Source organism: Cylas formicarius, unplaced genomic scaffold (genome assembly GCF_029955315.1).
Source record: "Cylas formicarius isolate icCylForm1 unplaced genomic scaffold, icCylForm1.1 PGA_scaffold_1__22_contigs__length_36826433, whole genome shotgun sequence".
Lineage (NCBI taxonomy): Eukaryota > Metazoa > Arthropoda > Insecta > Coleoptera > Brentidae > Cylas > Cylas formicarius.
The window spans coordinates 21,503,107-21,521,513 of NW_026844264.1; the positions used below are offsets into that span (position 1 = coordinate 21,503,107).

General features: G+C 32.3%; 2 protein-coding genes across 5 annotated transcripts; one reads left to right on the forward strand and one right to left on the reverse strand.

Moving 5' to 3' along the window:
• Positions 1-6,083: 6,083 nt before the first annotated feature.
• On the reverse strand, positions 6,084-15,862 carry LOC132696538 (odorant receptor 49b-like). Of its 4 annotated transcripts, XM_060661420.1 has the most exons (7): positions 15,743-15,862; positions 13,136-13,903; positions 12,235-13,051; positions 10,249-10,348; positions 8,920-9,015; positions 6,417-6,572; positions 6,084-6,358 (listed from the first exon to the last, which is right to left on the reverse strand). In XM_060661420.1, the coding sequence occupies exons 3-7, from the start codon at positions 13,023-13,025 to the stop codon at positions 6,305-6,307; spliced, it is 1,197 nt and encodes a 398-aa protein (XP_060517403.1). In that variant the 5' UTR covers positions 13,026-13,051; positions 13,136-13,903; positions 15,743-15,862; the 3' UTR covers positions 6,084-6,304. The 4 variants fall into 4 exon arrangements, with proteins under 4 accessions (XP_060517403.1, XP_060517402.1, XP_060517404.1 ...); XM_060661419.1 differs by having other exon boundaries at positions 12,235-13,903; XM_060661421.1 differs by having other exon boundaries at positions 12,235-13,370; positions 15,743-15,852.
• A 723-nt stretch (positions 15,863-16,585) lies between these two features.
• Positions 16,586-18,014, forward strand: LOC132697243 (large ribosomal subunit protein uL3m). The gene is made up of 5 exons (XM_060662581.1): positions 16,586-16,794; positions 16,844-16,937; positions 16,989-17,201; positions 17,248-17,537; positions 17,591-18,014. Exons 1-5 carry the CDS (start codon positions 16,718-16,720, stop codon positions 18,012-18,014), a joined length of 1,098 nt encoding a protein of 365 aa, XP_060518564.1. The 5' UTR covers positions 16,586-16,717.
• Positions 18,015-18,407: the final 393 nt, after the last annotated feature.

The window sequence follows — 18,407 nt, forward strand, 5'->3', positions numbered from 1 at the left end:
CGTCGCTTAGTGAATATATTTGTGCTGTTTTGTACTATGCATCACATTTATAAACTTCTTTAGACACTCCTCCGCTCCTGTTGCGCCTAAAGAAACTCGTGTGTTAGAAATAAAAAAGACAAAGCAAAAATGTTAGTCGTGTTTTTCTATTTGCCTTACTTTTCTATCACGGCGGCCCATACTAGCATGTTCACTGTTCCCTCTGTATAGTTTGATGTTTTTATCTCATATCATAAATAGCTTAAACTTTGAGACACAGGGTAATTTGGATAATTTCGTATTTTTCAATACCATTTCTAGCTCGGTTAACTTATCGAAAAAGTAAAAAATGGTCTTGATTGAGATACATTGAATCCAGCGTGTTTTGTTTTATGGAAAAAAATAAATCTTTCCGAGAAAGTGAAGATGGGGATGAATAAACAAAACAATAAAGACATATTAACTTAAATATTCGTTTTTGCCTAAAAATTTATTAATGACATATATTTAAGTGATATATTTACACCGGTCAGCACAAATCAATTTTTAAAATTAAATTTGCAATTTTATCTCATAGACAATGGAACTAATCTTTGATTAAATGTACTTAGTCCTCATCAGTGTAATGTATGAATAAGACGCTTTCAGTATCTGTAAAACAAGAAAGAAAAACACATTTAGGGTAAATAGAAAACTAAGAATGCTATAATGCTTACAGTCAGGGCCGTTTCCGTAGACATAGCGTCAAATGGACCGATCGTCAGCTGAAGAGGTCGGTGGGAACGCATAACAATAAACAAGACCGTTTTCTTTACTGCGTCATTTTGGTCGTACCATCCGCCGTCGTATATGGCATCCGCTATACCCAGACTCTATTAAACAAGTCGCTAAATAGGTAACGACATTGATATGATTACTGAATAAGAAAGTATAAAAACCATAGGAGGATGGATAAAAACTAGATATTTTTCTATTCTTACATTTAAAGATCGCTTAATTTATTCACATCAATAAAAGAACTGACTTGGAAAGGAGATCACAGGCCTATATTCATCACAAGAGGAAGCTTCGAGAATTTGCAAAACATTAACGATCGGAAACGGCCAACAAAGCGAAAAGAGCATGAATCTCTTCAGAATTGTTCTATACTTGATAATAGGAAAAACTTCTGATTTATGTGGCAAATTGGCACCCCTACTGTCTACTAAATATATACATGGAAAATTATTTTCTTCAGCAATTTCCTGCGCTCGTAAGTGTTTTTTGACAGTGATAGTATGTACAACAAAGGACCTCAACTTTATATTAATTTACGTAAATAAAAGAACATGTAGGGCAAGGTTTTATAAAACAAAAAGTTATGAAAAATAAATAACTATAAAATATGAATTTTAATTCACCAGTTTCACAAAAATATATAACTATAGAGTAAATGTAACATTATCTTTTATAAAATCTAAAAGTGTGTTAACAAAGATTATTAAAATAGAAAAAGTTTAATCGGCGCTAAATACACAAATCTATTTAAGATGAAATGTATAAGTTAAAAAAAAAGACAATTTAAGTTAGACAATATCGTAGTAGAAAAATAAACTACCTCACCGAACCAAAACGAAACATTTATTTCTTGTTCTCATTGACAGTTCAGCGTGTTCATGTTTACACTTTTACCTGCATCTTGATTTCACTTGCACTCCAACCCAAGATGAAAATTTGCGAAAACAAATAGCTTAGAAAAAACATCGCCGACGCTCTCGTGGATTTAAACTAAAAGTAAGAAAACCACAATTAATTGGCAACATCGTTTGTGAAATTTTTTGGCACTTTGCCTCTTTATTTCATTTTTTTAATAACTTGACAAAATAGATTATTTCAAATTATCTTCTTCATTTTCTTTATAAGTACATTACAAAACACCCGCACAAAACTAATAGAAAATTTGATTCCGTCAAAATGCTTCAAAATTTTGTTTTTGTTAGTTTTTTATTGCAACCAATCTGCGTGTTAAAATTAAGCCAGCGAAGCACAAAAATTGTATTTAAAAACAAGATTTTTCTTCGTATAACTAGGTCACTGTTTATTATTTGCCTTCGAGTTGTATAAACATTGACACTGCTAAATCAAATCAAAATAGTTCAGCTGTTTTAATTTTAGAAATTAAGAAAAATGCTTTTTTAAACTTTGACTACCTGTATATTGGAAACGAAAACGCAGATAAAATTTTTGTACAAGGAAATTCTTTTTTCATAAACAACCTACTTAATAGCACTAGGTCACGTCATCTATATTGCGATAAAGACAAACTTTCCCTTCACCCTGTATACGGTAAAATCCAGTCATGGGATTTCGGTCCTGAGAATTTTTATTCAGGAAGTCAAAGCCAACATACTAAATTTTCAGGCAGATGTGTGAAACATTCGTTGTCTGATTAAAACAAGAAGATATTTTCATATCCAGTGAAACTGCCAAACAACTCCTCAGAATCTATTATAAAATTTTGTTAGGTTGCGTTCGAAGCCACAAAATCGTTTGCGTCGTAGTCAAAATTTACCAAGGTCTCTAAGTATATATTAAAAAACGCGTTGAAAAACTTCAGCCAGAAATACATGTAACTTTCTAACAATAAGGAAAATTACGGTACATTCAACTAAACACAATTTAATTGTTTTCTAATTAATAATAAATAATGGAAAAAGCGCTTACTAATATCATCTGAATTGAGACTGCAGCTATATTCAGCGATGTTAACAAATACTCCACCAAGATCAGGTATTTTATTGAGTTGTTTAAGCTCTGCACAAAGCTGAAATGAACAGTTAGAATTTAACAAATACTCCACTAAGATCAGTTATTTTATTGAGTTGTCTATGTTCTTCACAAAGCTAGAATGAATAGTTTGATATCTAAATGACTAGTACAATTTAATTCGATGTATTCTAATTAGTAATTTAATTTTTACTGCTGATTTTTTGCAATTTTAAAATTGTCAGTTACCAGGTACGAGTCAACTAGATACATTTGAAGCACAATGAAGTACATTGACAATTTATATCTGTCAACCTAAATTAGCACAATAAAAGAGAAGTTGTTTTTCTATAGAAGTATCTAGTGGACTCGAACATTTAAAGCAATACAGGTTTTGTGCGTATAGATTTGAGAAGGGTCTTCAGTATAAAAAAGGAATATGCGGTTTTCGCAAGTAGTGCACGCCACTTTTTTCTAAATCTAGAGGCAAATATAATTTTATTTACTGTTCATTATCACACAAACTTGTGCGAATGAGCGTAGGTTTTTGCGAAAAAACTAATTCTAAGCATAAAAAATATTCTAACAGCATTTAAAACACCGTGCATTGAATGAAGTTCATTTATTTTTCAAGCTTTAGTGCGATATTAAAGAGAATATTTGTTTTTTACCAAGTTAAGCTTTAAATAGTGAATTTTGTAACATAGTAATCTTACTTATGGTCAACAACATTTATTTCAGATAATTAAATTAAAAAATTAAATAGATAAATTAGCTAATAATTAAACAATTAATTACCCCATACAAATAAAATGTCTTATTTAACAGAGAGTGTTACATTTCCAGTTTTCTCTATTTGGTAAAGTGCGATGATAGAGAAAAGTGCGATGACAGTAATACGAGGTTAGGTCAGAGAGTAAATTGATTTAATAGAGCGCTCTGTCTGGAAAAACAGTATAATCAGCTTTTGAATTGCACCAGTTACCAAGGCACGAGCCGCATCTTCTTTATTATGAAAGATATTTTGATTTTGTAAACACTTTTTCGTTCCAATTATTTAACACTAAATAAAACGGTGCATTTAAAATTTGAATTCAAAGCTTTATTCCTTCAAGGCTTTCTATGATGGTTTAAATTATATATAATTTTCGTGATGTATTAATTCCGAAAAATATATATATTTTTTATTATTTTATGGTTTTTTTGTATATCCTAATATGTTTATCATGAATTCTATTATATAACTATAACTCTTAGAAATCTAATTTAAGTGTTCAATCTGACGGCCGTACATTTAAAACATTCAAACAATAATTTCACTATAAGGATATCAGAAAACATAAAATAAGAAAAACCATAATAAGAGCGCCTCTGGAAGATAATATTTTTATTGAGTAGAAACATCGCAAAAAAATATAAGTACATTGAACGATTATTGAAAGCAAGTAAAACGGGTCATAACATGAACTTTGAATTCAAATTCAAAATAACCTTCATATTAAGGCTATTCAAAATATTAATCACATCAAAAATGCACAATAAATTCACGCAAATCAAGTGTAGCGTTATGTTTAGAAAAATCATAATTTTAGAAATCATTTTACAGAGCATAATATGCACATATATAGGCAAAAGCGATATTTCGGCTATAACAACATTGGCTTGTTATTTTAGATAGTTTTATGTATCTCTTACTGCTGCTGTTGATGTTAATATCCAACAATGTCGATGCCATATTAACACCCCTATCATATAGATCTGACTGCATTATATACCTACTCACCTAATAATTTTCTGATGTTCCTGAATGAGATGAGTTAAAGTAACGAAAAGATCTGTTTCGCATCGCATCATCTTTCTGCATTTTATCTGCAACCTTTGCAGTGATGAACAGGCGAAAATTATGCACGAAATGAACATAATTTTAGACGAAAGACCGATAAAATCAGTCAATAGGCAAGAAACACAGTCAATAATCAGCAACATGCTGCTGTACTTTTCCTTATCAAAATCGAATACGAAAAATAAATCAAAAGCGTAGGGTTTTTCCAAAGTTGCGTTGTATTTTCGGTTGTATTTCTCTACTTTAGCTCTGCGCCAAAAAGTTTCAGACATCACCGACACCCCCACACCCAACGCAAAGGACAACAACACATAGTTCGTTAACCGACTAAACTGCACCAATTCGAAATGACACTTCAGCAATGCTTCGTCCCTAGATCGGAGCAAAACGTTTTCCTCCTCAATTACGTAAAGTATATTTTATGATGAGCAAACCGACCACATATGAAAGATCTTTGAACCAATCCTCCAGGCTCTTGTTTGAATTTCTATCTAACAATACTATGACAAACTTGATGAAAAGCGAAATCCAAAATATTGGGTAATAAACCTGTATCAAACACGAGTAGACTGTATAAAGTTTCGTAAGTATACGATTTCGAGTTGGTAGATTTAATGTCCACATTCCCATGGCCATCATGCAATATTTCGGAAAGTTGAGAATACCGTGATTCCGTTTCCGCCTTTGCATTGTGCAAGTTGATGGTACTTATTCTTATTTTATTTGAGATGTTTTTGAGTGGAACCGTTCTAAGTTCTAAGTAATAGCCTTATGTTCTTCGAAGGTAAAACTGAAACTGTGAAAATTTTATCTGAACGAAAACTTTATAACAGTGCAACTATCCTCTGTTTGCGGATATTATTACAGGTATAAAGCGTTTTGTGTGACCGTTATGCTGCAATTTTTTTTTCCAGCCTTGTAATTACGAAAGTAAAGGGGGCGTAACGATTTTCCGTTTCTCTTTATTCCGTAATTCTACTCAGATATAAGAGAAATCCGCTATCGTGACAAATAAATCTCTAAAAGTTGCCTTTGTTTACTTATTCACATCCAACATATATATTTACATTGATGATTTACAACGTTTAATGATAAACAAGTTGTTAACTAGAGACGATCTTCAACTTTGTTTGGTGGAAGTTGCTAAATACTTTTGGGGTACTAAGATCGCGATGACAAGCAAATATCTTTATTTATCATAATATTCGCAAAAAATGGATTCGATGTTATTGATATATTTTAAAAGGTATTTTTAGGTTCATCAATTCTGCTGGTCACGTCACACGCCACTTAGTTTCATTTTTATTCACTCGTCTTAGAAATGAAAAAGACACAGGCTGGAGATTGTTGCCTTTGTCTTTTGCTAGTAGCGTTTTTCTATTTCCATTACTTTTATATCACGCCGGTCCATACCAGCATGTTCACTGGGACCTCTATATTTTTTAACAATTTTATTAGCTTTTTCAAAAATATACGTCGAGTATGGGTTACCGAAAAGGGTGTAAATTGAAATAATAATTAAAATAAACTAATGACTGATGAAAATGAAAATACAAAAAGGAGAAAAGAAGCCGAAGAAGCGCAAAGCGGATAAGACAACAAGACAATGAAGACAGATTAAGTTATATATTCGTTTTTGAATAAAAATTAATTAAAACATATTATCATATATATTTACGTTACTTAGTTCCACTGGCCAGTAATTTTATCTGGCAGACAATGGAATCAATCTTTGGATTAAACGTACTCGGTCCTCATCAGTGTAATGTATGAATAAGACGCTTTCAGAATCTGCAAAACAAATCGCGTTTAGGGGAAATTGAAAACTTGAGAATGCTATAATGCTTACAGTCACCGCCGTTTCCGTAGTCATACCGTTAAATGGCCCGATCGTTAGCTGAAGAGGTCGTTGCGCACGCATAATAATAAACAAGACCGTTTTCTTTACTGCGTCACTTTGGTCGTACCAGGGACTGTCGTATATGGCATCCGCTATACCCAGACTCTATTAAACAAACAGCCAAATAAGTAACGACAAAGGCAAAATAAATTGTGAACATTGATATGATTAGTGAATAAGAAAGTTTAAAGTATTAAAAAAATTGAACATAATGCATAAAAACCTGATAAAGAAAAACCATAACATTCAAAGGTCGCTTAATTTATACGGCTACATTTGAGAAGGGTTGATCGTATGCCAAAATTAAAACTTCAGGGAAATTTGGCAAATTTGCAAAACATTAATGATCGGAAAAAACAAAAAAGCGAAAAGAGAACAATAATAAATATATCTTTAAGGCACCTCTCCAGCACTGAACAACAAATATTGCCTATACACACTTTCAGGTCCGGGTCGGCATTAAGAAGAGTACTTACTAACAACACCAGAAACATCTACTGAAGAGAAAGAGTGTATCTATCAGATACCCTGTGCATAAGAAGATACATTTGTTGGCGATCTAAAGTGGCCTTTAAATGTAAGACTTGAAGAACATAGGAAACATATGAACGGTGAAATTTGGCACTGCGAAATGTATGGACAACATAACGTCAAATGGTCCAAACTCGGCTTCCATAGACTTAAATTAAAGAAAAAAAATTATTCTATACTTGATAACGGTTAACTGTCCCAAACAATGTATGTTCGACAATGCCTTAATAGAAACAAAACGAAACATTTATTTATTGTCTTGATTGACATGTGTATGGTCTGTTCATAGATATAAGAAAGTGACCAAATGCTTTTGAATGGGATTATCCAAGGGTGGTCATTAACATACAATGCAACAACATTATTACCTAAAGTTTCGGAATTTAAATTCAGGTAAAACTGTGGTCCGTAATAGAAAATAATTTTATACCTACCTGTGTTTAATATTCTTTGGTTTGGTATACTACTTAGTTTAAAATATGTGCGAGTCTAGTGTATCTCAGGAGATGCTCCCGCCCAAATGTGGAAAACACCATTCTATTGAGACTAAGAAAGTTATAAACAATATTTATTTGACTCTCATTGAACGTGGTGCCAGCAAGCAAGCATCTTTAGAAGAAACGGCCACATTGACGAAAATTCCAACATCAACTGTATGGAAAATTGTGAATAATCCCATTTCAGCGAGGAAAAAAAGAGGCGATGCTGACATTTTCTCGAGTGTAGATGAAAGTGATCAAGATATAATACGGCGTAAAATTTACCAGTTATACGAGAAACAAAGCGTGCCTACATTAGGTATCTTAATTAGGAGGCTTGAAAAAGATGAAATCGGTGTTAAATGTGGCAGAACTACCTTATAGAAGTGTATTCAACACATGGGTTTTAGATCTAAAAAAATTGACAAAAGGCAAGTTTTAATGGATTCTTTTAGAATTCGGAAATGGCGACTGGAATATCTAGGAAAAATTAGGATTTACAGAGAACAACAAAGGCCAATTATTTGCTTGGACGAAACCTGGTTCGACACTTATGATACCCCGGAAAAGGGTTGGGTTGACTCAACTGATAAGTGTAAAACAAACGCGCCATCAAAAAGAGGTAAAAGAATACATATTTTGCATGCTGGCTCTAAAGATTCCTAATGGACTTTCTCTATCTGCGAAAAATATTAAAGATTCTTCTCTGGATTACCATGAAGACACCGCCGATTAATTTGAAGTTGGTTTAAAAACAAACTAGTTCCAAACCTTCCTCCTAATAGCGTCATTTGTAATGGACAATGACAGTTGATTAAAACCCCTTCCTTATGTGATACAAAAACGATTCAAAACTACATATATAATAACGATGTTTATTTTCACGAAAATTATACCAAAAAGCAATTAATTGAGGTTCTACAAAGCTTGAACCTACAAATTACTACGTCTATGATAATTATGCACTGTATATTTAATCCCATTGAACATGTTTGGCACCAACTGAAATCTGCCATTCGTCGTAACAATGTTTTCCCCGTGTTAACTCCAATATCCTCAAACTTATAGAAACCGAAGTTTTTAACATCCCTCCTCAAAGTTGGGCAAATTCTGTTGCAAATAATATAGAACAAATAATAATTACAACAGGCGATGATAGCGATAGTGATACTGATATATTATATAAATAATTTTAAGTAATTTAAGTAGGTAATAAAAATAATTTGTAATTTTCTTTTAGATTTAAACATAAATACGTACATAAATAAATAAATATTCTTTAGTATCTTTCCTGACAAAACCCCAAATAATTAAATTTTAAGCAAAGTACGGATCTGTTCGGCCATATTTCACATATTTCATTCTTACAGCTTGCCCGGGTCTTTCCTTAATTGGTCACTTTCTTATATCTATGAACAGACTTTGCATCTTTACCTGTTTACCTGCATTTTGATTTCATTTGCGCTCCAACCCAAGATTAAAATTTGCGAAAACAAATAGCTGAGAAAAAACAATGCGGACGCTCTAGTGGAATTAAACTGAAATGAAGAAAACCAAAATTAGTTCGCAATACATAATTTTTGGCACTTTTTCATTCACTTTTTTTAGTAACCTAAGAAAATGGATTACTTAAATTTATCTTACACACCTCACCATTGAACACCTAATATATTCAATTATCTTCTCATCTTCTTCGCTTTCTTTTTAATTATATTACAAATTACTCGCTCAAAACTAATGCAGAATTTAGTGTTTTCAATCTTATTGCGAACAATCTGTGTTAAAATTGAACCAGTGGAGGACCAGAATTGTATTTAAAAAACAACATTTGCCTTCGATTTGTATAGACATTGACACTGCAAAATTAAATAAAAATAGTTCAACTGTTTTAGTTTTAGAAATTAATCAAGAAAAATGTTTTTTTAAACTTTGACTTCATAAAGAACCTACTTAATAGCAGTTACTGGGTCACACCATGTATATATCGATAAAGACACCCTTCATTCCTATATACGTTAAAATCCAGTTATAGGATTTCAACCCCTGAGAATTTTTATTCAGGAAGTCAAAACCAACATATTAAATTTTCATTCAGATGCGGGAAACTTTGGTTGTTTGGTATTGAAACAAGACGATATTATCATATCCAGGAAAAATGTAAATTAAAAAAGTCTAGCTTCTTTGGAAGAAATCATATCCTTTGAAATCATCAGAATGTGTTTTTTAGCAACACTCAAAACTTAATGGAGTTGTTGCTGTTGCTAGTTGTCCTTGTGCCAGTTCCGAACTCCAGTAGAAATATACTCTTAAAAAATAATGAAAATTACTATACATTCCAATAAACACAATCAAACAGTTTTGGTAGTTAAGTCGTAGTCCTTTAAAACAGGTAAATATATACTTATTACCGTTCCATTTTCCTCCACGTGTCAAACTTAAAAGTATTTAGAAAAAAGCAATTCAGAATGGAATAAATTAATACACCCCTCTTAATTGTCATTTGTTTGTTGAATATTGTCTGTAGATAATTAGTCCCCTTTCATTAATTTCGTATTAATTTTTAATCTAACGATATTAGTTCCTGTTTCACCCACGTTACACTTTAACCAAACCAAATAAGATTATTTTATATGGTGTTAATCACTTAAGACGTTAGTACTTATGACTACGACTATGAGCAATGTTCCTAATTAAAAAGCACTAACATAATTGCTTTTTACAACTTCTGGATATTGCATCTCGATTTAAGAAATAATGAGAAATGCGCTTACCAACATCACTTGAATTGAGACTGCAGCTATATTCAGCGAAGTTAACAAATACTCCACTAAAATCAGGTATTTTATTGAATGGTTTAAGTTCTGCACAAACCTAGAACGAACAGTTCGATATCTAATTTACTAGTAACATTTAATTATATGTAGTCTAATTAATAAATAACCGTCATCTTTAATTTTAAATATTTTTTTTATGTGAACGACAATTTGCCTCACTACAGAAGTATCTACTTGAACCAAACATTTAAAGCAAAAGCGGCAGTCACCAGCGTTGGTAATAAAAATTTGGTGCGTATAGTATTTGAGAAGGCTGTGTTCAGTGCACTTTTCCGAAATATATCTCCTTGAAGAACATGCAGTTTTCTTAAACTGGAAACAAATTTAATTTTATTTCCTGTGTATTAATACGCAAATCAAATTAAGGTTGAGCGAATAAGCACAACTTTTTGCGAAAAAAATTGATATTAAATAACTTTAATTGAAATAATAGTGATTTTTTTAACGCAAAAATCTTACATATGGCCAATAAAATGTATCAAATAAATAAATTACGTTATAATTAAATCTTTACTTGCCCCATACCAACTAAATATTTTAATTAACAGAAACATTATAGTAACTTGGAGTAAAGTGCGATGGTAGAATAGTAGCACAGGATTAAGTCAGATAGCAATTTTTTTAAATGAAACTCCCTGTATAGTATCATTATATCCATATTTCCATATCTTCCGTAATATGAAAGAGATTTCGATTTTGTATTTTTTTTTATTCCAACTATTTAACATTTTTAACATTTTAACATTTAAAATTTGAATTCAAAGCTTTGTTTCTTACGAGCACTCAAGAGAGTCAGAATTTAAATACGGATCTGATATTTTTTGCAGAATTTTTATCCGTTTAAAATGCTTCTTATTATGACTCAATTTAAATATAATTTTATGGTTATTACTATTTTATGTTTTATGTTATATTTTTTTATGTTTATTTATATATTATTATAATAATCTATTATTAAAAAAATTGATTTTCTAGTTTAAGTAGTAAGTAACTATTAATCACTCTTTAGAATTTTAATTTTGGCATCCATCCAATTTTCATTATAAGGATATCAGATTATATAAAACAAGGAAAAACATATTAGGGCCGCCTCTAAGAGATAATATTTTTGGAAGCTGAAATGTTGCAAAAAAAAGAAAAAAAACTATTATCGAAGACAACAGAGAAAAAATATTAAGGATAACGTTGTTAAAATGATAAAACTTTCAGAGTCAAAATATCTTTCACATTGAGGCTATTCAAAATATGATTATACCGTTTTTGAAATCTCAAAAATTAGCGCTGTAATCATGGAGTTTCTCATAAGGATACACAAAATGCACAATAATTTCACGCAGATTGATTGATTGATATTGCAAAAGAATTAAGTGTAACTTTATATTGAGAAAAATAATAATTTGGTAAATCAGTTTACAGAGCATATACGGTGTGTCTCATTTAAAAACTGTACACACTTATAAAATCTTGTTTTTTTTGTTCGATTTTAATTACTTTTGATATTTCAAACACCCTGCGTTTAAGCATTGGTATAACTGGGATCTAAATATTCCTGAACAAGACTTCCAAATTGCCAAAGTATCCTTTAAAAAGGCCCTAATGCCTCTCTCTAGTTAGTGTTAGTCTTTGTTGGACATGACTTTAGGCTGAGGCAATAAGCAAAACAAGGTTTTATTACATTTACCCAACAAAAGAAAATATCAAAATCGAACCATAAACAAAAATTTTAAAAGAGTGTTCAATTCTTAAATGGGACACACTGTATATAGGATAAGGCAATATTTGCAATATTTCGGGAGTTAACGACATTGGCCCATCATTTTAGTTAGTTTTGGTTAGTTTTACTACTGCTGCTGACGTTAATATTCGGTGAATATCAATGTCCTATTAACACCCCGATCATATAGATCCATTATAACTACTCACCTAATAATTTGCTGATTTTCCCTAATGAGATGACTTAAAGCATCGAAAAGATCTGTTTCGTATAGCGTCATCTTTCTGCATTTGATCTGCAACCTTTGCAGTGATGAACAGGCGAAAATTATGCACGAAATAAACATAATTTTAGACGAAATGCCCATAATATCAGTCAATAGGCAAGAAATACCGTCCACAATCAGCAACAGGCTGCTGTACTGTTCCTTATCAAAATCGAATAAGAAAAATAAATCGAAAGCGTACGGTTTTTCCAAAGTTCCGTTGTATTTTTTATTGTATTTCTCTACTTCATTTCTGCGTCTAAAAGTTTCGGACATCACCGACACCCCTGCACCCACTGCAATGCACAGGAAGACATAGTTCATTAATCGACTAAATTGCACCAATTCCAAATGGCACTTGAGCAATTCTTCGTCCCGCGATCGGAGCAAAACGTTTTCCTCCTCAATTACGTAAAGTATATTTCGTACGGAATCTTTTTTCTGCCAAAATTGCGACGACATCATTATGATGAGGAAACCAACCACATATGAAAGATCCTTGAACCATTCCTCCATGCTCTTGTTTGAATTTTTGTCTATCATTACTATAACAAACTTGACGAAAAGCGAGGTCCAAAATACCGGATAATAAATCTGTATTAAACAAGAATAAATGATGTAAAACTTCGTTAAAATTTTATTTTGGGTCGGTAAATTTAATCTCCACATTCCCATAGCTATCATGCAATATTTGGGAAAGTTCAGAATGCCTTCATTGTGTTTCCAACGACGCATTGTTCACGATTTGAAAACAACTGCAACTATATCATCGTAATTGATTATAATACAGAAAATCAAATATACTTTTTGGTAAAATGATTATTACTCTATTTATAAGTACCTACCAGCTAGGTCAGTAGCAGATCTTAAATTGCGAAAATCTAATCTGAACGAAAACTTTATATGACAATGGACACACCCTCAGCTTGGGGGCGTATAAAGCGTCTTGCGTGTATATTATGCTGCAATTTTCTTTCCAGCCTTATAATTATGAAAATAAAGGGGATGAAACGATTTCCTCCTCCTCCTCCTCGCTTTATTCCTTTTTGCATTAAAAATGTGGAGAAAGAATCTATAAATCTGGGATATCTTATTCAAGTTTTGCAGCTTGGTAAAAAGTAATAATTTATTGCCAATGACATGATTTGGTTAAATTGGCAATTATTATCTAATTTGACTAAAACTAACTGCAAGTTGTAATTGCTGATAATAATGTTTGTCATAATGTTGATAATAATGTTTAATGTGTAATTTTAATGGTCATATTTTGCTCTTTGGACCCAATTTTATTAATTATGCCACACTAAGTAGTAAAGTTCTCTGTTAATTTAGTGAGTAGTTCTACCATCGGGTTCAATATTCATTTTTATTTAAGTTGTTGAAGACTACCGTTTTCGTTCTAAAATTGTCGATTTCGAATGTTCCAGGCAGTTCAAGTTGTCGACCCGCGATTTATTCTTTTCTTCTGAGCTGTCAATTAATATTCGAGTTGTTGTAATGAGATAAAAAGAAGAAGGCTAAGATTTGTTCTAGAAAGTACATCTACTCTGCATTGAATTCTGCATCCGTTCATTTCAAGTTGTTAATGAGGAGTAGAAAGAAAATATTCTTCGCTGAAAACCAATTTCAATCGATTAGGTAAAAACATTAAAACGCTGCCTTTCAGAAAAACTTAACTAACAGACTTTCTCTAAATTAAGGGTCCATAAATGAGAAATTTTAAACATCATGGGTTGTGAGCGAGAAATTAATAATTCTATAGTTATAGGTCGTAGTCATAGGTTGTAGTTACATAGATTAAAATTCTATTATCGTCATCATATAATCATCATCAATTAGTCTTCTAATTAAGCTTTTTTAAAGTACCCCTACGGGCGACGTTTTAGAGAACAAATCAAATAGAGGATTTTCACCTTAGAAGTGTATGATATTTTTTTACATATAAACTGAAATTAATTAATAATATTGTCTACGACCTTAATGTCTAGCACAACATGTCTATCTCCCCTGGTTCATAACTTTTCTAATCTTTGGTCACAGACTATAACCCAAACTATAGACTAAACTGTATTATACATTCCCCCTATTTAAATACAAACAGAACGGGCACTTTTATTTCCAATGCTTTCATCATAAAAAGGAGCATGTACAATTGGTTTAACATCATCTTTATCTGTAGCAGCACAATCAGAAGCCTTATTTTCAAAATCAAAATCATAATTGATTTGCAATATGCTTGCTTACTTCCGTATTAGACTTTTTTAGCGTATTTTTAGAAATTGAAACTGCTTTCTCCGCTAAACCGTTTGAAAGTGGAAAATGAGGATTTCGAAACACGATATCAAAATTCCACCATCCATCAAATCTAGAGTACCAAAATTGGTTTCAGATCTTCAATTTTGGCAAGACAATGGATTGGATTTTTCCATGCTTTTCGCAGATCTTGCAAGATTTTGTAAGTTTCTGTATTGTTGGATGATAAATTAGGCCAGTAATAGTATATTATGCAACAAGTGTGGAAAACGGCATTTGAGTCACGGGTTTATTTGGCCCGAGCGGAGCGAGTGATTAATAAACGAGTGACTTAAAAAGTTTACCGAACGTGTTGCATACTATACTTTTTCTACGACCGTTAGATTTTGGGTACATTTTCGCAAAACACGAATACATTCACTGACATGACCGTCAGAATTGACAAACGTCACAACTCAAAGCATGGGAAATATCTCCGAAAACATCCGATTGCTCCCAAACCCGTGCGGTAAACTCCCGGAAATGTCTGAAGTGGCTCGGATTCGTGGTAAACGAAACAGACGTGGTAAAGTGACGCTTCCCGCACGCTACATCGGTGGCTACTTAAGTATTTTGCATACGGGAGTAGAAAAAAGAGTTTGCCGAACGTGTTGCATGTTATACTTTCTCTACGATCGTTAGTTTTGGGTACATTTTTGCAAAACAACACGAATACATTCAGTTACATGACCTTTAGATTTGACAAACGTCAAAATACAAGCTGTGTGGTAAAATCTTCGAAAACATCCAATTGTTCCCAAGCTCGTGCGGTAATATTCCGAAAATGTCCGAAGTGGCTCGGATCCGTGGGGCAAAAAAAATATTTTTCTGCTCCCGTCTGTAAAAACGTAATTACACACCGATCCAGCATGCGGGAAGCGTCGCCTTACCACGTGAGCTTCGTTTCCCACTGATCGGAGACACTTTTGGAATTTAACTGCGCGGGTGTGGGACCAATCGGATGTTTTCAGAGATATTTTCCACGATATTTTCAACTATTAGGCTATATATTATTAAGTAAAATTTACTGAAAAGCTAACCATAGCACACATAACTATTAGATATTACAGTGGCCCTACTACGGTAAAAATTGATGCACCGCATGCGACATTGATATTTTCGTAGAAGTTTTCCGCGCATGCTACATTTCAACCACCAACCTGCACTGTGCGTCATTTTCTTTCTAAACAGTGATTTCCACCCACTAAACTCGTTTTTCCAAAACATTTGACGAGATCTACTCATATTTTGAAAAAATTCTGCAGTAAAAATGCCGCGTCCAAACTTATTGATGATCTATCAGCAGCCATGTTGGTTATTGAATGAAGCGAAATTTTAAATCTGGCGCATGCGCATGTTGAATTAATTGGCCTTCCAATATTTTCATGGTTGTTTCATAAGCTCCTCTATTATTAGCATAAGAAGGGCCTCTATATCTCTAGTAGCTATATGCCTTAACGTCTAACACAGAATGTCTATCTCCTCATGACTTTACGCACCTTTGGTCACAGACCATGACCCAAAGTATAGACTAACTTATGCAAGACTCGATGTAATTTATACATGTTTTTCTACATGAATTGTTATCAAATATAAATTTCTGTAGAAAATGCGTGTTTATTTTTAACTGGTACTTTTTTGGTTTTAGACACGATGCATTTTCTCTCAAGCAAAATATGCTTGATTATTCTGAAGGAATTTTGTTTTTTTTTAAATAAACGTAGTTTTAGGTATTCGAACTTTTTAATTAAATCCGTAATACCATAACTAAACTGAGAAAAATAAGGATGTTCAACATTTGAAGTGCTGCTCTAAAAAAATTAATTGCCGAATTGTATACATATGTAGAAATTGCATAGAATTTACCGGGCTTTAAAAATTATCAAAAACTATTTTTTTATCTAATGTTTGAAGCTGAGCATATATTTACCGAAACTTATTATTTTCACATAGCTTGTGATACCTTTCCATGCCTGGTAATCTTTTTTTTTTGTTTGAATGGTATTTCAAGATTTTTTACACTTATGAACCTAACCTTACTTTTAGTATATTGCAGTTAAATTAGTTTTTACATGAATCGTTAGAAATTAAATATAATTTGTTACTATCGTAAACGAAATTTTAACAATTTAACTATGGCCTTGCGAATTTTACGAATTGTTAAAAATTCTAATCGTCGATTGTTAATAGAGGAAAATCTGAACACTGTTTGGTATGATCTTGTAAGAAATTAATCCACCTATCAATATTTTTATTAATAGTTTAGGAGTATGCTACCCTGTACGTGAAAAGCATCGTTTGAATCCGAAACCACGACTGAGAAATCCCACATGGTTTGTTAGGAAAGAAATTAATGTAAATAATTTCAAATTCAAATATAATTAGTTATAACAATCACATTTTTAGGATAAAGATGAATTAATAACAGCAGAAAATAAAACCTTTTTGAAAGAAATCGTCGAGGATAAAATGATTGAGGCTACCAAAAATGAATCACCAATGATAAGTGGGATTGACTGGAATCCCAGATTCCAAAGAACAGGGGTTCTTGCAAAAAAAATTGGCATTTATCCAATGTGGATGAAAAATGGGACAAAAATGCTGACTACTTTATTACAGGTGTTATTAACTTTGGTGAAGCATTAATGTATCATACCTGTTTTAGATTCTTGACAATCATGTTATTAAATATTATTCTCCTGAAGAGTATGATCAACCTAGAAAGCGTCCAACCAAAATTTATAATAAAAAGGGTTGTTTGTTGTTGGGAGCTGAAGCAACAGATCCTTCAATGTTCACAAAGGAATACTGTGGACTTTTTAAAGATTCAGGGGTAATACCAAAAAGATACCTGGCTAGATTTTTTATTAGTCCTGATGCAGCTTTACCGCTTGGTACCTTAATTACAGCCAGACACTTTCAAGTTGGCAATTATGTTGATGTTAGAGGAAAAACGTACGTCTAATTACTGTAGCTTCCTGAAAATGTAATAGCAATTTTTTTTGCAGGATTGATCGTGGATTTCAAGGTGTTATGAAACGACATGGTTTCAAAGGCATGCCTGCCTCTCATGGTGTTACAAAGACACACAGACGTGGTGGTAATATTGGCGGTGGTGGTGAAAAAGGAAGAGTTTGGCCAGGTACCAAAATGCCTGGTCACATGGGAAATAGATATCGAATCACTAGAGGATTAAAGATATGGAGAATCAATACTAAACATAATGTACTTTATGTTAGTGGTCAAGCTATTCCAGGAGAGACCAACTCATTGGTTTATATTTATGATACTAAATTGCCATTGAGAAAACCACAAAATCCTGTACCATTTCCAACATACTTGGGAGAAAGTAATGAAGATGATTCAGATGATGTTTATGATGAAGCCGTACATGTATTTTCTAGTGAATCCACAATTTTTAGCCAAGAATAGAAAGTTTACGATTTTGTTTTTTTTTTTAAATTAATTTCATACTTGTCCAACAGTAGTAAACCACAAACCAAAAAGAGATTCTATTTATTCATAAAAATATGTGAAAAAAGGCAGCGGAATAGACAGTGGAAAACACTACTGTTTGTTGCACTGGACTTCACAATTTTAATCTAGTTAAACAAAATTAGCCCTTTGTCAATATAAATGACATTTCCAAAATTTAACATTTAAGTATCTTGGAGACAGGCATATTGGGATCTACATTCATGAGCTTTTTTTTTGTAACAATGGATCTACGTTGGCGCATGTTTTTAGAAAAATGCTTTGAATATTTCATACAATTTTTAGAACCCAAGTATCAATAGCAAAAAGGCATAGTTTGCCCGATATGCG